The 21124-nt window shown below is 33.3% G+C and overlaps 1 protein-coding gene across 1 annotated transcript; it reads right to left on the reverse strand.

The window, feature by feature from the left end:
• Positions 1–860: 860 nt before the first annotated feature.
• On the reverse strand, positions 861–17930 carry LOC143246689 (protein N-lysine methyltransferase METTL21D-like). Its single transcript, XM_076493769.1, has 4 exons — positions 17593–17930; positions 16412–16592; positions 4890–5009; positions 861–1102 (listed from the first exon to the last, which is right to left on the reverse strand). The coding sequence occupies exons 1-4, from the start codon at positions 17829–17831 to the stop codon at positions 1001–1003; spliced, it is 642 nt and encodes a 213-aa protein (XP_076349884.1). The 5' UTR covers positions 17832–17930; the 3' UTR covers positions 861–1000.
• Positions 17931–21124: the final 3194 nt, after the last annotated feature.

Raw genomic sequence — 21124 nt, forward strand, 5'->3', positions numbered from 1 at the left:
GTCAGTGATGGCTACTGTTTTGGTTAAGACATTGTGCTCGTGCTGTTTACTTGTACACAAACACACAAGGGAAGCATCTTATAGAGTAAAGAAACACACAAGGGAAGCATGATGTGGAATACTGTATACAGTGAAGAGATGCTCGGTGATTTTACCAATTCATCCAATCCTTTACTACTTACTGAGCTTCCCCTTTTGTTCCTCGTACCAGATACACTTGTAATATTGCTATTCAAAGCCAACCTAAATACTTCTGTGTTGTTGGGCAGAGCACCAATCATCAGTAACTCCCACACTTTTGCATTCCTATTCCCATTCACACCTGAGAAATGATTTTATGCATTAAGAAAGAATGTTTAGGTTATTGTGAATCATCTTTATATTACCCTGAACAATTTATTGGTGTCACAAACATTGGCTATCAAGAAAGAATGTTTAGGTTATTGTGAATCATCTTTATATTACCCTGAACAATTTATTGGTGTCACAAACATTGGCTATCAAGAAAGAATGTTTAGGTTATTGTGAATCATCTTTATATTACCCTGAACAATTTATTGGGCATCAAAAAAGAATGTTTGGATAAAAACCTTAGAATAACATTTTACAGAAACATTTTAAAAGATGAAGCTGATAAATGCAGCTTGCATTCTAACCTAATTCCAGAGTTAGGTGCAAAAAATATTCCCAGGGGGTCTTTTTTACTGAATGTTCTTTTAGTTTTAAATATACTAGTAGCATGTTGAAAGTACACATCATTAAATCTTTCATAGTTGGTACTTTTTGAAAATAATCGCTCTTTCTCAGTAAACTTTAATGTTTCATTTCTCATACTTCCAGTTTCGAGTCACATAAAAAAATTATACAGTACAAATACCTTTATTTTCCATATACCGAGTAAGAGACTGTACACATATACACTAGTTTGTGGCACTGTGCCAGTAAGTGCAGATACACAAAAAAAGCTAACTTTATAATCCAAGATATATCACCGTGATGATCATTTTTTGCTAAGCCTTATGACGTGAATATCGGGGCTTGTGTAGTCCGGGTGTAATTCTCGTCCTTGTAGTTCCTCCAGCAGAAAGTCATCTTCTATCAGCTGTATTACAAGAAAGGACAATTTGTATTTTTCATTGCACTACTACTTAATATATTTTACATTTGATTATTATTTGATGAAAAAATTAGATCTGTGGTCATACAATTATTAAGTCACTTTTTCTGAAATTCATACACTTAATTTACTTCTTAAACAGCAAGTTTTTGTTTTTCATCATGATTGATAACTGTTAAAAAACATATCTGAATAAAAAATATGTTGTGCAATAAATATATATTTCCCATTTTATGCATTCAAACACAATAGCTTCAAAGCTTTATTATAATAATGGGTTTGGATTTCAGTTTTCTGAGGCATCAAAGCCAACTAGACTGTGTGTGTGTGATCATGATTTTAAATAGGCCTAACTCTAATAACAAACACAGGAAGCTATGCCTATCTCAACTAATGCCAAAAAACTGACCATCTTACAAGAATTCAACTCTCCAGTACAACACAAAATTTGTTGAATTCTCTGAGCTCCAGCTGACAAAGGATTATAAAAATTTAACCTTGTACCTACCTTGTACCCACTGTTTACTTAGTCGCTGCCTTAGAAAAAAAATGTCTAGGTACCTCCTTGGTCAAAACTGTACATACACTATTATGTAAGCCAATAACAATTTATAGAAACTTATTAATAGTGGTAATATAATAAAAAACTATTTTAATTGCAGTGGAAGTATGCTAACACAGAATTCAAGCATTGGAACCATCAAGAGTACTGACAGTAGAAAGTAATGACAGGTTTTACAAGCTAATGATATATTACTATTCAGTAACTAGTATTGAAGTGTAGCCACAGTTGTGATAACTCAAAAAATATTCTGTTTCTGTTAATTTCCTCAAATGTTCTAACAGTTTTATATATCCCTACCATTCTGACCAGTTGTTACTGTTATGGCTGCAGATAGGGTTGTCAATGGCTTAAAGGCATGTCACTTTTGTTGTTGTTGTTCAGAAACCTTTTAAAGAAATGGCTACTGATGAGTGTGGGAAGGAAAAGATTCCAAGATCTTGGGCTGAGGGATTCACTTAGTTTTAACATGGTCATAAGGAGGAAGACATTTCTAAGAATTGTGTACAAAGGGATTTATTGACTTAGCTTTGACATAATTATAAACAAGGAGACTAGGGCTATCTGTCAGACCAAATAGTCAGATTCAAAACATTATCCATTGTCATCTCTGTGGCTATCTGTCAGACCAAATAGTCAGATTCAAAACATTATCCATTGTCATCTCTGTGGCTATCTGTCAGACCAAATAGTCAGATTCAAAACATTATCCATTGTCATCTCTGTGGCTATCTGTCAGACCAAATAGTCAGATTCAAAACATTATCCATTGTCATCTCTGTGGCTATCTGTCAGACCAAATAGTCAGATTCAAAACATTATCCATTGTCATCTCTGTGGCTATCTGTCAGACCAAATAGTCAGATTCAAAACATTATCCATTGTCATCTCTGTGGCTATCTGTCAGACCAAATAGTCAGATTCAAAACATTATCCATTGTCATCTCTGTGGCTATCTGTCAGACCAAATACTCAGATTCAAAACATTATCCATTGTCATCTCTGTGGCTATCTGTCAGACCAAATAGTCAGATTCAAAACATTATCCATTGTCATCTCTGTGGCTATCTGTCAGACCAAATAGTCAGATTCAAAACATTATCCATTGTCATCTCTGTGGCTATCTGTCAGACCAAATAGTCAGATTCAAAACATTATCCATTGTCATCTCTGTGGCTATTTTTCAGACCAAACAGTCAGTTTCAAACTTCAGTTTTATAATCCATTCACTGTTTCAAAATGAAAAGTTGAACTTTTATTTTTTTTGCAGTAATAGAAAGCAAACCATGAAACCTCAACTCCACAGTCTTCTATGCTAATGACAGTCCTATGTCTAGTGTTTAATTTTTTTAAGAGAAGAGAGGGAAATACCCAGGAAAGTAATCACAGTAGTGGGACTTACATTATGAGTAGTGTTTGCTATCAGAGATCACTCAAATAAACATCTTAAAAGTTATTGGAAGAGGGATTAGGTGAATTGCCTACCCTATTAATTCGCTTCATATGGGGATTCAGCTTGTTTTGATGAAGGTACCCTAGGAAATATTATACACCCAAATTTTCAGATCTCTCAAAGAGTGACAAATAATATCTATTACTTACAAGATTCTTATGGAGCTAGTGGAAAATTTAAATAGTTAATAAAGCATTTTTCTTACTGGTGAAAGTAAATTATTTTACCTCTTTCAGTCCAGCTTTGGTATTTGTGTTGGTTACTATTTATTAAAATAACCTGAATAACTGTTGCATATTGATAATAAAGAATATTTTGGGGAAGATAATTTTGTCAGAAAGCTTTAGGGAAGGTGATTTTATCATAAACCTTTTGGGGAAGTAATTCTGTGAGAAAGGTGATTCCATCTGAAAATTCTGTTAATTAAGAAGGGCTCAAACAATAATTTTATTTATTTACAAAATGTAAATGGATAAGAACATTGGTAAATGTCAAACATATACAAAACTAGGTACACTATTTGTTATCACAGTCACATCCAGATCTTTAATTAATTGTCTCTGTTTGTTTTGTCAAAAGTCCACACAGGTGGGTTCAATTACTTTAGAATACGCTTTGATGAGGCAAATTTTATCCTCTATCTGTTATTACAATACAGGCTGGAAATTCACTTTAGAAGTCACCACTGCATACTCTTTATGGCTGAACTGATTTTCACACAGTTTAACTCATTTCACTTTCAGTAAATCACATGCATAATGTAGTTGATTTTCTAACAGAGAACTAGAACTTGATACGAACTATGAAACATTATGATGTAACAATACTCATTGAAATCAAAGAGAAAAATTCAGATAATGTAACATCAATTCACAACAACTGAATCATGCAACAAATGATTTGTAAACATGTGGAGTATGTGACAGAAACATTGGTTTTTGTAGAAAAAAAATATACATATATATCTGAGTGTGTGTTAAAAAGATAAATTTAAGAAGTCTTGAGTACAGTGAAAAAAACAACAAATAATTTTGGTATCTAATGTATTAAATATTATACTAACCTTCTACATGAAGTTGGTAAACGTGTGGTACTTATAGTTAGTTTTAGTTTCTATTTTTACTTAACACTGGAAAAAAAATAGTCACACCAGAAACTAAGAGTTCGTTTAAAACATTTGAGTTATAATAAAAGGCTTGTTAAAAACTAAAGGCAATTTGCTACGACTGTTTAATTTTAACTCTTGGATAAATTAAGACAGAAAAATCTGAAAAGTAGATGATGTGTTAAAAATATCCTTGAACATTTAAAATGTTATATGCAAGCCTCATTTTTTGAGACCAATACTTCTTTGTAACCTTTACAAGTTTCTTAAAAGGTTTGTCCAATAACTCAGCGGAAAAATTTCGTTCATAACAATTTAAATTTTAATAGGCAGATATAAATTTTAAGGGCTACATTTATATTTTATTTTTCTACATACTGGGAAGTTTACCTCATACAATATGGTTGACATATAATTATACTCTCTTCTTTCAGAGATGAATACTTATTAATAATTAATAGGTCAAAGACTCAAATACGTATTACCTTGGTCATTCTGTTATATTTATGTCTTACACTGAAAGATAGTTTATATCACTCAAACTAAATCAATACATGAAAATCATATTGAAAAAATCCACAACACGAAATTAGAATAAATGATACAACATTTTTTTTCTTTTCATTTAGTTTGAATTAAACGTTTTCCTAACCTCAAAAAATCTTTTCTGAAGCATTGGTTTGTTTCCTGTCTCTCTCTCTTCGTACGACATCAGAATCTCAGTGTTGTGGTCACTAAGTTCCTTAAGAGTGACCACCAGTGGCTCTAAGGACTGAAAATTCACACCTAACTCATTTGGATAAGGAACATTTTTAAATCTTAAAAGATTTCTAAACCAATGGTACCACTGAACACCATGTAACTATAAAGTATTAAAATGATCACAACCAATGGTAGTACTGAACACCATGTAACTATAAATTATTAAAATGATCACAACCAATGGTAGCACTGACCACCATGTAACTATAAAGTATTAAAATGATCACAACCAGTGGTAGCACTGAACACCATGTAACTATAAAGTATTAAAATGATCACAACCAGTGGAAGTACTGAACACCATGTAACTATAAAGTATTAAAATGATCACAACCAATGGTAACACTGAACACCATGTAACTATAAAGTAAGTATTAAAATGATCACAACCAATGGTAGTACTGAACACCATGTAACTATAAAGTATTAAAATGATCACAACCAATGGTAGTACTGAACACCATGTAACTATAAAGTATTAAAATGATCACAACCAAAGGTAGCACTGAACACCATGTAACTATAAATTATTAAAATGATCACAACCAATGGTAGTACTGAACACCATGTAACTATAAATTATTAAAATGATCACAACCAATGGTAGCACTGACCACCATGTAACTATAAAGTATTAAAATGATCACAACCAATGGTAGCACTGACCACCATGTAACCATAAATTATTAAAATGATCACAACCAATGGTAGCACTGAACACCATGTAACTATAAAGTATTAAAATGATCACAACCAATGGTAGCACTGAACACCATGTAACTATAAAGTATTAAAATGATCACAACCAATGGTAGCACTGAACACCATGTAACTATAAAGTATTAAAATGATCACAACCAATGGTAGTACTGAACACCATGTAACTATAAATTATTAAAATGATCACAACCAATGGTAGCACTGAACACCATGTAACTATAAAGTATTAAAATGATCACAACCAATGGTAGCACTGACCACCATGTAACTATAAAGTATTAAAATGATCACAACCAATGGTAGCACTGACCACCATGTAACTATAAAGTATTAAAATGATCACAACCAATGGTAGTACTGAACACCATGTAACTATAAATTATTAAAATGATCACAACCAATGGTAGCACTGAACACCATGTAACTATAAAGTATTAAAATGATCACAACCAATGGTAGCACTGAACACCATGTAACTATAAAGTATTAAAATGATCACAACCAAAGGTAGCACTGACCACCATGTAACTATAAAGTATTAAAATGATCACAACCAGTGGAAGTACTGAACACCATGTAACTATAAAGTATTAAAATGATCACAACCAATGGTAACACTGAACACCATGTAACTATAAAGTAAGTATTAAAATGATCACAACCAATGGTAGTACTGAACACCATGTAACTATAAAGTATTAAAATGATCACAACCAAAGGTAGCACTGACCACCATGTAACTATAAAGTATTAAAATGATCACAACCAATGGTAGTACTGAACACCATGTAACTATAAATTATTAAAATGATCACAACCAATGGTAGCACTGACCACCATGTAACTATAAAGTATTAAAATGATCACAACCAATGGTAGTACTGAACACCATGTAACCATAAATTATTAAAATGATCACAACCAATGGTAGCACTGAACACCATGTAACTATAAAGTATTAAAATGATCACAACCAATGGTAGCACTGAACACCATGTAACTATAAAGTATTACAATGATCACAACCAGTGGTAGTACTGAACACCATGTAACTATAAAGTATTAAAATGATCACAACCAATGGTAGTACTGAACACCATGTAACTATAAATTATTAAAATGATCACAACCAATGGTAGCACTGAACACCATGTAACTATAAAGTATTAAAATGATCACAACCAATGGTAGCACTGAACACCATGTAACTATAAAGTATTAAAATGATCACAACCAATGGTAGCACTGAACACCATGTAACTATAAAGTATTAAAATGATCACAACCAATGGTAGTACTGAACACCATGTAACTATAAATTATTAAAATGATCACAACCAATGGTAGCACTGAACACCATGTAACTATAAAGTATTAAAATGATCACAACCAAAGGTAGTACTGAACACCATGTAACTATAAAGTATTAAAATGATCACAACCAAAGGTAGTACTGAACACCATGTAACTATAAAATATTAAAATGATCACAACCAAAGGTAGCACTGAACACCATGTAACTATAAAGTATTAAAATGATCACAACCAAAGGTAGCACTGAACACCATGTAACTATAAAGTATTAAAATGATCACAACCAAAGGTAGCACTGAACACCATGTAACTATAAAGTATTAAAATGATCACAACCAAAGGTAGTACTGAACACCATGTAACTATAAAGTATTAAAATGATCACAACCAATGGTAGCACTGAACACCATGTAACTATAAAGTATTAAAATGATCACAACCAAAGGTAGCACTGAACACCATGTAACTATAAAGTATTAAAATGATCACAACCAAAGGTAGCACTGAACACCATGTAACTATAAAGTATTAAAATGATCACAACCAAAGGTAGTACTGAACACCATGTAACTATAAAGTATTAAAATGATCACAACCAATGGTAGTACTGAACACCATGTAACTATAAATTATTAAAATGATCACAACCAATGGTAGCACTGAACACCATGTAACTATAAAGTATTAAAATGATCACAACCAATGGTAGCACTGAACACCATGTAACTATAAAGTATTAAAATGATCACAACCAATGGTAGTACTGAACACCATGTAACTATAAATTATTAAAATGATCACAACCAATGGTAGCACTGACCACCATGTAACTATAAAGTATTAAAATGATCACAACCAGTGGTAGCACTGAACACCATGTAACTATAAAGTATTAAAATGATCACAACCAGTGGAAGTACTGAACACCATGTAACTATAAAGTATTAAAATGATCACAACCAATGGTAACACTGAACACCATGTAACTATAAAGTAAGTATTAAAATGATCACAACCAATGGTAGTACTGAACACCATGTAACTATAAAGTATTAAAATGATCACAACCAATGGTAGTACTGAACACCATGTAACTATAAATTATTAAAATGATCACAACCAATGGTAGCACTGACCACCATGTAACTATAAAGTATTAAAATGATCACAACCAATGGTAGTACTGAACACCATGTAACCATAAATTATTAAAATGATCACAACCAATGGTAGCACTGAACACCATGTAACTATAAAGTATTAAAATGATCACAACCAATGGTAGCACTGAACACCATGTAACTATAAAGTATTAAAATGATCACAACCAATGGTAGCACTGAACACCATGTAACTATAAAGTATTAAAATGATCACAACCAATGGTAGCACTGAACACCATGTAACTATAAAGTATTACAATGATCACAACCAAAGGTAGCACTGAACACCATGTAACTATAAAGTATTAAAATGATCACAACCAATGGTAGTACTGAACACCATGTAACTATAAATTATTAAAATGATCACAACCAATGGTAGCACTGAACACCATGTAACTATAAAGTATTAAAATGATCACAACCAATGGTAGCACTGAACACCATGTAACTATAAAGTATTAAAATGATCACAACCAATGGTAGCACTGAACACCATGTAACTATAAATTATTAAAATGATCACAACCAATGGTAGCACTGAACACCATGTAACTATAAAGTATTAAAATGATCACAACCAATGGTAGCACTGACCACCATGTAACTATAAAGTATTAAAATGATCACAACCAATGGTAGTACTGAACACCATGTAACTATAAATTATTAAAATGATCACAACCAATGGTAGCACTGAACACCATGTAACTATAAAGTATTAAAATGATCACAACCAATGGTAGCACTGAACACCATGTAACTATAAAGTATTAAAATGATCACAACCAAAGGTAGTACTGAACACCATGTAACTATAAAGTATTAAAATGATCACAACCAATGGTAGCACTGAACACCATGTAACTATAAAGTATTAAAATGATCACAACCAATGGTAGCACTGAACACCATGTAACTATAAATTATTAAAATGATCACAACCAATGGTAGCACTGAACACCATGTAACTATAAAGTATTAAAATGATCACAACCAATGGTAGCACTGAACACCATGTAACTATAAAGTATTAAAATGATCACAACCAAAGGTAGCACTGAACACCATGTAACTATAAAGTATTAAAATGATCACAACCAAAGGTAGCACTGAACACCATGTAACTATAAAGTATTAAAATGATCACAACCAAAGGTAGCACTGAACACCATGTAACTATAAAGTATTAAAATGATCACAACCAAAGGTAGCACTGAACACCATGTAACTATAAAGTATTAAAATGATCACAACCAAAGGTAGTACTGAACACCATGTAACTATAAAGTATTAAAATGATCACAACCAATGGTAGCACTGAACACCATGTAACTATAAAGTATTAAAATGATCACAACCAAAGGTAGCACTGAACACCATGTAACTATAAAGTATTAAAATGATCACAACCAAAGGTAGCACTGAACACCATGTAACTATAAAGTATTAAAATGATCACAACCAAAGGTAGTACTGAACACCATGTAACTATAAAGTATTAAAATGATCACAACCAATGGTAGTACTGAACACCATGTAACTATAAAGTATTAAAATGATCACAACCAATGGTAGCACTGAACACCATGTAACTATAAAGTATTAACATGATCACAACCAAAGGTAGTACTGAACACCATGTAACTATAAAGTAAGTATTAAAATGATCACAACCAAAGGTAGTACTGAACACCATGTAACTATAAAGTAAGTATTAAAATGATCACAACCAAAGGTAGTACTGAACACCATGTAACTATAAAGTATTAAAATGATCACAACCAAAGGTAGCACTGAACACCATGTAACTATAAAGTATTACAATGATCACTCAAACTCCCCATTCTTCTCAAAATACTAAAACCTTAAACATAGTCATTCTTTTCCAAGTCCAATTAACAGAACACTGATGGAAGTTATAAATAAAACTCACTCCTATAATAATTCATTGCACAGTTAGCTACACTTACACTTTCTACAATAACCTAACAATATGTTGGAACAGCACAGGATTTCTTGATGACAAGAAGTCCACTTGAAATAAAAATATATCTCAGAATGGCTGGTATGGATATTAACACTTCATCAACATCAAATTTTCTCAAAAAACTGGAAAAAATTATACACACACACCTAGACCAACAACAATAAATCCCAAGATTCAACAAACCACAAAACATTAAACTGCTGTATACTATATGTTCCAAACACCAGTGAAAAAATAACCAACATTTGGAAAAACTTATAAGAAAACACAGCATTCCAGTAAACACCAAATTTATTCGAAAACCAGGTACAAAACTAAAGTCCATTCTATGTAAAAACTACACTGACAAATACAACACCAACATAATTCATAAAATACGATACAACAACTGCCACGACTTCTATACTGGGGAAATAAGTAGAAAAATGGAAACTAGATAAAATAACACAAAACAAACACCATTTTTTGAACACGTTTTTGAACACTACAAATCAAATAAACACAACATAACCAAAGGAAACACTTAGATACTAAGTAGGGAAGCAAATATAAACAAATGCAAAATCAAATCCTACTTGTACAGCAACTAAAACCAAAATTAAACCGGTATAAAGGAACACCTTTATATCTATACTAATTAATAACCTAACATCAAATTGCAACGCCACCTACAATCCCATACCCGTTTATACTCTCGTCCATAAGATGTGTCCAGCAATGGTCAGTTGCAAACTCTCTTTGTTAACCCAAAGATGAGCTAGGAAGATTGAAACTCTGCTTATCAGTAAAAGTGTTAATACCCATACCAGCCATTTTGAGATACATTTTTACAATGTGGGATCTATTGGTTCATCTTAGGTGTTCTATTTGAACTAAGCTACAACTATTAATAGTTAAAATTGAATTTACTGCTTCCACAACATCCAAGGACAACACATTCTAAAACACCAATCATGTTTATAGAAAAAAGTATTTTAGCTGAAAATGATTCCTACTCTCCTAAAACTTATGTTTGTGTCTCTTAGTCCTACTGCTCTCAATGGTAAGTGTTAAATATGATGCACCAACACTTTAAATCTATAAACATCTCAATCAGATCCACCTAACTCTTTTTTTTCTAAAAAGGAAAAGTTAAACAGTTTGAGAGATGTCAGCTTCTCCTCACATGACAACCATTCCAGATATTATTCTAGTAACACTTTTCTGAAATCATTCTAGCAATTCAATATCTTTCCTATGGTAAGGATCCCAAGACTGAACACAATATTTCAAAGGTGGCCTAACCAGTGACTTACATAATGAAACTAACTTCTTTTGGCTTGTATTCATCATTTCTATAGATACAACCTAAAATTCTATTTATCCTACCACGAGCAACAGCACATTGCTTGGATGGGTTTAGAGACTGATCAATTATTACCATTTTATTTCTTTGCCTGACTCACTAAATGATCTAAATCCTTCTGTGAATCAAAACGATCCTCTTCACAGATAGCAACACCAGAGACACTGGTATCATTTGAAAATATAAGTAAGTTATTGTCTATTTCATGATGACAAGAAACCCACTGGATGTAAAAATGTATTCTCAAGACATCTGAAGTGGGTATTAGTACTTTTATTCAAGTAAAGTACAAAAACAGCATTTTGACCTTCTTAGGTCATCTTCAGGTTAATAAAGAGAGTTTGCAACTGACAGTTGCTGGTTAAGATTGTAGAGGGTGTTGTAGTTAAATGTTAGGTTATTAATTTGTATAGGTGTAAAGGTGTTTCTCTGTATTGGTTTAATTTTGTTTAAACAACTCAAACCAAAATTAATAATCATACTGGCCATCTTGAGAATACATTGTCTATTCCTGCATCTTTCACTGACATAAAGCAAAAGGACCAATGGTCCTAACACTGAACCATGAGGTACCCTATTTGTGACATTAATCCTGTTTGATTGAACTCCATTAAAAACATTGGAAAAATAAAGTTGACAAAAAGTGACCTGGCATATCAACTTCACTCCTTGTTCAAGAAACTGAAAAAAAAATTTAACCAATGTAAAACATTTATATTCACAAACCTAATCAATCAAATGTTTAGATAATTCAGACTAGCTGCAAATACATAGTTATGTTAACTACTAAGTAGCTTTGTAACTTAAACTGAAGAAATCATCTACCCTGAGGCTTCTAAAACTCTCTCTAATATTCAAATATCTATATCCAACTTTTTCACTTCACCATTTAAACAAGCCACCCACAGGAAGACCATCCATACCTCTAAGCATACTGAAACCAGTCAGACTGTCCATACTTCTAAACATACTGAATATTACCACACTTTCCATACCTTTACTAATACTAAAATCTACCAGACTCTCCTCACTTCCAATAATGGTAAAATCTTCCAGACTCTCCTCACTTCCAATAATGGTAAAATCTACCAGACTCTCCTCACTTCCAATAATGGTAAAATCTACCAGACTCTCTTCACCTCTAATAATGGTAAAATCTACCAGACTCTCTTCACCTCTAATAATGGTAAAATCTACCAGACTCTCTTCACCTCTAATAATGGTAAAATCTACCAGACTCTCTTCACCTCTAATAATGGTAAAATCTACCAGACTCTCTTCACCTCTAATAATGGTAAAATCTACCAGACTCTCTCCACCTCTAATAATGGTAAAATCTACCAGACTCTTCACCTCTAATAATGGTAAAATCTACCAGACTCTCTTCACCTCTAATAATGGTAAAATCTACCAGACTCTCTTCACCTCTAATAATGGTAAAATCTACCAGACTCTCTTCACCTCTAATAATGGTAAAATCTACCAGACTCTCTTCACCTCTAATAATGGTAAAATCTACCAGACTCTTTTCACCTCTAATAATGGTAAAATCTACCAGACTCTCTCCACCTCTAATAATGGTAAAATCTACCAGACTCTCTCCACCTCTAATAATGGTAAAATCTACCAGACTCTTTTCACCTCTAATAATGGTAAAATCTACCAGACTCTCTTCACCTCTAATAATGGTAAAATCTACCAGACTCTTTTCACCTCTAATAATGGTAAAATCTACCAGACTCTCTTCACCTCTAATAATGGTAAAATCTACCAGACACTCCTCACATCTAATAATGGTAAAATCTACCAGACTCTTTTCACCTCTAATAATGGTAAAATCTACCAGACTCTTTTCACCTCTAATAATGGTAAAATCTACCAGACTCTCTTCACCTCTAATAATGGTAAAATCTACCAGACACTCCTCACATCTAATAATGGTAAAATCTACCAGACTCTTTTCACCTCTAATAATGGTAAAATCTACCAGACTCTTTTCACCTCTAATAATGGTAAAATCTACCAGACTCTCTTCACCTCTAATAATGGTAAAATCTACCAGACTCTTTTCACCTCTAATAATGGTAAAATCTACCAGACTCTCTCCACCTCTAATAATGGTAAAATCTACCAGACTCTCTCCACCTCTAATAATGGTAAAAATCTACCAGACACTCCTCACATCTAATAATAGTGAAACCAGTCACTCTCCTCACCTCTAATAATAGTGAAGCCAGTCACTCTCCTTACCTCTAATAATAGTGAAACCAGTCACTCTCCTTACCTCTAACAACAGTGAAACCAGTCACTCTCCTTACCTCTAACAACAGTGAAACCAGTCACTCTCCTTACCTCTAACAACAGTGAAACCAGTCACTCTCCTTACCTCTAACAACAGTGAAACCAGTCACTCTCCTTACCTCTAACAACAGTGAAACCAGTCACTCTCCTTACCTCTAACAACAGTGAAACCCATCACTCTCCTTACCTCTAACAACAGCGAAACCAGTCACTCTCCTTACCTCTAACAACAGCAAAACCAGTCACTCTCCTTACCTCTAACAACAGCAAAACCAGTCACTCTCCTTACCTCTAACAACAGTGAAACCAGTCACTCTCCTTACCTCTAATAATAGTGAAACCAGCCACTCTCCTTACCTCTAATAATAGTGAAACCAGCCACTCTCCTTACCTCTAATAATAGTGAAACCAGCCACTCTCCTTACCTCTAATAATAGTGAAACCAGCCACTCTCCTTACTTCTAATAATAGTGAAACCAGCCACTCTCCTTACTTCTAATAATAGTGAAACCAGCCACTCTCCTTACTTCTAATAGTGAAACCAGCCACTCTCCTTACCTCTAATAATAGTGAAACCAGCCACTCTCCTTACCTCTAATAATAGTGAAACCAGTCACTCTCCTTACTTCTAATAATAGTGAAACCAGTCACTCTCCTTACTTCTAATAATAGTGAAACCAGTTACTCTCCTTACTTCTAATAATAGTGAAACCAGTCACTCTCCTTACCTCTAATAATAGTGAAACCTCTCTTAAATTCTTGTTCAAATGTTCCAGAGAATACAAAACCAAGATTCTCTAACTTTTAAACAGCTTAAATATCGTAACCATGCATCATGATAACAAAGCAGATTTTCTACTCACATCAACCTCTTGACTGTCCTTCTGTAGAAAACCTAAACATATCAGCAAAATTTATCCTGGCCTTCTCATTTTTAGATTTAAAAACAAACAATATCTGCAGATGATTTAAGAGTTTCTTCAACTAAAATAACTATCTTTTTCTATAACATCATTTCTCCTCTAACGTAAGAGGTTCTTTCACACTGTCCAGATCCTAAGTGTATATCTATATTTTTCACCAATAAAACTCATTTTCTACATTCTGGGTCATTTGGAATAAGAGAAAATCATGAGAGCAATCTCAACAGAATCATCTCTTTCCTAGCACTTGAATATTGTTAGAAAAAGTATAGCTATTACTGTTTGAGAAAACATGTCAGTGTTTAAGAAAAATGAACACCAGAGGTCTAGAAATCATCTCATAATGATCCTAGTAGCCACATTCTGTCAAATGGAAAAATGTCCATTTATTAAACCTCTGCTTTTGTGGCTAATAATTTGATCTTGTGAAGCACTTTAAGGCTTGGTAAAAGCTAAGATATATATTAATCAGGTATCTCTCATCCTGTTCAGTTTAGTATTCATACATAATGAAACTATGAATACACATCTGATAAATAAAACACCTAATACATATTTCCCTCTGTATTCTTCCAAACCAATCTGTACATCATTACCTAATTCTTATAACCTTACTGCTTGATTATGCAAATACTGAAATAATGAAAAGCACCTTTCAGTAGAGTGAGTTACTTTGACATTTAATGACTTCAATCACACTGACCAGTAGAAAGTATTTAAACATACTGAACACACCGACCAGTAGAAAGTATTTAAACATACTGAAAAATAAAGAACACAAAAAGAATCAAACATATCAAAAACAAAGCCATTTTACAAATTTATATTACTTGATTTTACCAACAGCAGTGGTCATTGACACAACTGTTTAAACAACCACACAACAGATTTACATAATAATAAATTAGTTGCACAGAACACATTAAAAGGCAAACAATTTACAAGTTTAACTTATGAAATTAGTTTATACCTAGAAGTTATAAATCTGGATTTACAAAGTTTCTGTTTCTACTTCCCTACTATTCAAGTTTTGAAGTTCTGCAACCCTTCACACTACACACATGTGAAAGTTTTAAACTTTTATCAGAAAGAAATCTAATTTAAATTTTCTTTTTCTTCCACTAATTCAAGAGATAAGAACACTTACCTAGATATATCACTATACATATCTCAACATCAAACATATCGTCCATTCATTAATATTATTTAGGTCTATCACAACAGTAACAACTATAGAAAACTTCTCACTTCAATATTCTATAATTTATATCAAATAAATATATATTTAATGTGAAACTATTGGCATTTCTCAACTTCAAATATTTTGTTCAGTTTTCTTTCAGGATTACTTGTACATAAAACATTTTCAAAATTTCTTTAAAGTTTGTGCATTAACTTCATATGTTTTGAAAGCTAACAATCTAAATAAGGTATGAAAAATTACAAAGATATTATGTACTCACTTTTAACTGGTTCATCGACAAGTAACCGCCTCGTGTGTCAACTTTATACATACATGCTCTGAAGTCTTTCTAATTTACATACACTAATAATCTTACACAAGTTTATATCAATTCAAGTGAGAACATCAATTGGTTAAAAAATACTGAATATGTTACTAACTGTTAAACCCACTACCGTGTAACATTACAGTACCTGTTGGTAATAAATACAGTCTGCAACAAGGATGACATCTGGCTTGACAAATGCCGAAACGTCCTGGCCCCACTTCAAAACTCTAACTTCAGTGTTCCCCTGCAGTTTATCTCCATTTTCAGTCAAGTTCAGTTCAAGCAGTGGAAGCAATGCTGGCAAATCAGTCAATAACACACTGGCCCTACACAATTGTAGAAAAATAATTTTACATAACAGTATACAATAAGTCAGGTGGTCCTGATGCATTACCATGTATAAATAGAGAGAGAGGTAGAGATTTTTTATAGGTGTTACAACTGGATCTAAGCATACAAAAGTTGAAAAAGTAAATTAATGAAAAATGGTTTTTTAATTATAATTACTGCAAGGTAATGCGTGTGACATGTCATAATTTGATTTATAAGTTGAATGGGTGTAACCTTAACAATGTCATAAAAGGGTTCTCTGTGTAATAGCTGACCAGACTCTTAAAGCCATCCAAGCAGTATGTTGTTGATAGTTATAGGGCAAATAGGGTTTTAGGTTGTGTCTGCAGAAATATTGAATACAAATCTAAAGTGGTTATAATGTCATTGTATAGGTCACTGGTTAGGCCACATTTGGAATATTGTGTTCAGTCTTGGGCTCCTTACCCAAGAAAACTGAATATTGGAGAGGGTTCTGACAGGGATACTAGGATGATAGGTGGAAAAGTTGTCATACGAGAACAGGTTAAAGTCACAAAAACAATCTTCTATTCAGTTATATAGGATCTAATTGAGATAGTTAAATTGTTAAAAGAATTGATAATACTGACGCATCATTTTTCTCTCACACTTAATGATGCAAATGGTTGGACTGAGGGACAAAAATGGTTTAAATAAAAAATTTTGGCAGTCTATTATTAAAAGAATAATAAAACTTCGTCTGAAAACCGTGACTTTGAGACTGAGACGAAACGTCGCATGCGGGATTCGCACAGACACCTAAATGACAACCAAACCTACAGCCAAAACCGTAACATGAGACAAGTTAATAAAAAAAATTCTCTTTCAGCATTTTCGTAACATAGGTTTAAAACTGTGACGGCAGATATAAATTGAATTATACTTTGTTTTCTGTTTACTAATATTTAAAGTCAATGTAATTACTTTTCAGTAAACAATTTTCTTCAAAAGAATAATTAATCAACGGTTACACACCCCAAACAAGCAGCTGTCAAACCAACCAATCCAGTGCCGGCACCCAGTTCTATCACATATTTATTTTTCCAGTGTCCTTTCAGAAAGCAATGTTTGTACTCTAAATATTTTGCCAATACTAATCCCGAATCCCACACAACACATCCCACATCACCAACTTCACACTGATGAATCTTCAGGATTATATTTTCGCTTTCAATTTCAACTTCCCTTGTAAACGTACGTTGAAGTAAAGCCATTACGACTCAACAAAAGATTTATCTAACTGTTTTCAGTCCAGTGCGGTAACCTACGTACAACATGCCACAATCCCAACCAGTAAAGCCATAAGATCTGCAGTATTAGGTAATATGGCCAACAGGCGGCGAGTCATTTATAATTATTTATTTTATTTTTAAACAGTGACCTTACGTATTGTACGCCTAATAAAATTATCAACATTTATTGGAATAACAGAATTTTAATAAAAAAAAAAACACATTAAAATCCAGAGGTGTGATAGTATTACATATTAACATTGCTGTTTCTATTGATAGGTTACTAACTGAACAAAGATTCTTATTGTCTATAATTCATGTGAAAAGAAAAAAAAACAAAACTGGTGTTAACAGAAGAAAAGTTTTATGTCTAAAAGATTAGTGTGATACATCTGTGAAAATCAAAAAGAAAATTTTAAAGGAAAGTTACTAAATCCTGTATTTATATTTAGAAAAGAATTAAACCCATAGCTCTAAAAAATTACAATAGATAGAATAATATACAATTAAATAATTACAAAATAAAATTTAAAAAACATTATAAGTACATGTTTTTTTATTTATTTATCTGCAGCAGAATTATAAACTTTTCGTGAACATTATTCGAAATCGAAATAAGTAAATAACAACAGCAGTGTGTATACTAATTCTTCACAGTAAAATGCCTCCATCCCCTCAATGGTATAGTGGCATGTATGCAGACTTATAGCGCTAGAAACTAAATCTGAGGATGAGAAGTTTGGAATATGTATGTATGTGTGTAATAATTAACATTAAATGTTAATTAAAGATGTATTAAACATGTGTTAATCATTTTATTAAGGTGCAGCTTACATATGATAGCATCTCTCTTATAGAAGCTTACATCGGTGTGGCCCTGTGTGTTTTTCCACTACTTAGTATGAGGCAAATTTAATTATTGTGGTGTTACAGATAAATGCACAAATTAGAACGAGTTGGGGATCTCTCCCTTGAATACGTTACTTAGAATAATCTTTCGTGTGTATAATTTGTGGATTATGGAATATTGCAACAAGACATATATTTTTTCTGGATTTAAGATGAGTATAATAGTATTCATTTTCCCCTAATTTTGTATAGACATTTAGGAAAACGTCTCTTTTCCAAGAAACCGTCAGATATACTACGGAATATTTAAAATCAATCATTTCGTGAAGCACATTTGCAAAACATAATTGTAAATGAAGTTTATTTCATGAGTTCGCTTGTTTTTCTTTTATTGGTCATGTTCAGTTTATTCTCTGGTTAGCATTCACAGAACTTGCTATGTAGCAGCAGGTACCTTTCGCTACGGCCCGGCATGGCCTAGCGCGTAAGGCGTGCGACTCGTAATCCGAGGGTCGCGGGTTCGCGCCCGCATCGCGCTAAACATGCTCGCCCTCCCAGCCGTGGGGGTGTATAATATGACGGTCAATCCCACTATTCGTTGGTAAAAGAGTAGCCCAAGAGTTGGCGGTGGGTGGTGATGACTAGCTGCCTTCCCTCTAGTCTTACACTGCTAAATTAGGGACGGCTAGCACAGATAGCCCTCGAGTAGCTTTGTGCGAAATTCCAAAACAAACAAACCTTTCGCTACCAGTTGATATCAATGTATCTTATTATGATAATATAATTACACATATTCATTCTATATATTTATCACTTTAAATTAATTACAAGTTACGTCTAAGTCCCTTTATATTCCATTCAAGATTGAGATACAATTATCTAACGTACTTTAAAATGAAAGGCCAGAAAGATAATTAAGATATTAAAAGGAAGTAGAACTTATTAAGAAACAGACGTAACACATATGTGTCAAACAAAGGTGGGAAAACTTTAAGAAAACCTGCTCTAATTTCTTAAATAACTAAGCAGGCAATTAACTAGCCATCGAAAGAACTAAATTCTTTTAAAATATCCCACGAAACTTTTTTTTTTTACTACACGAACAGGCATTTATCGCATCGAAATTTCTGACTAACTATTAAGGGAGAACGCTGTACTTGAATCTAATTCTTTCTCTTGTGTAGAGTTTTGTTAGAAACACGATTCTAAGAGCTCGTTAATATTTATATATTCAAGACTTTCTTTACTGGTCCTAGGCTATGGATTTACAATACAGTTACGTTTCATCGTATTGAAAACCCATAGCCTAGGACCAGTAAAGAAAGTCTTGAAAATGTAAATGTTATCGAGTTCTCAGAATCGTGTTTCTAACAGAACTGTACACAAGAGAAAGAATTAGATTCAAGTACAGCGTTCTCCCTTAACAGTTAGTAAGAAATTTTAATGAGATAAATGCCTGTTCGTGTAAAAAAGAAAAGTTTCATGGGAGATGTTAAAGGAATTTAGTTCTTCCGAAGACTAGTAAAGAAAGAACTGCAACTAATTATTACGTCTTTTTTCTGATGCAATGTCACACAACTCCCACCATAAGGCGTTATACGTTATTACAAATTATTTTAAAAACCGTTGAGCTATTAACTGATGCCATGTAATTTATTTGAATTGCCATTGAAGAGTTTATTTCCTTACTATTGAACACAAAGCTGCACGATGCACTATCCTGGCTGTGACCACTGCAGGGATCAACTCCAAATTATAACGTTATAAGGCGTCGTAGGCTCTAGTAAATAGAAATCAACGTATCTGTGCACAACGTCATATATTTATATGTATGTGTTTTTAGGCACAACCAGGCGAAATTTTTAACTACGGTGATATAACTGAATAAACCAGACGTGACTACAAATAGTACTAGCATTTCAAATAAACTGTCTCATCATCTAGTTTAACTGAGACCTTTTTTTCGTTGTAGCAATTAAATCTTTTCATATCTAATTATGATGAACCCTTTGGGAAAAGAAAAATCTGTTCGTTTGTATGTTTGCATGAAAAGTTAGCATTAACTTTAAACATGAGCGTTTGTTTGTTTGGAAATTTCGCACAAAGCTACTCGAGGGCTATCTGTGCTAGCCGTCCCTAATTTAGCAGTGTAAGACTAGAGGGAAGGCAGCTAGTCATCACCACCCACCGCCAACTCTTGGGCTACTCTTTACCAACGAATAGTGGGATTGACCGTCACATTATACACCCCCACGGCTGGGAGGGCGAGCATGTTTAGCGCGACGCGGGCGCGAATCCGCGACCCTCGGATTACGAGTCGCACGCCTTACGCGCTAGGCCATGCCGGGCCCAACATGAGCGAAACATCACACCTCAGACAGGTCACTTCACTCTCTACTTACAAGTTGCTATAGGTGACGCTAGTT

Source organism: Tachypleus tridentatus, chromosome 3 (genome assembly GCF_004210375.1).
Source record: "Tachypleus tridentatus isolate NWPU-2018 chromosome 3, ASM421037v1, whole genome shotgun sequence".
Classification (NCBI taxonomy): domain Eukaryota; kingdom Metazoa; phylum Arthropoda; class Merostomata; order Xiphosura; family Limulidae; genus Tachypleus; species Tachypleus tridentatus.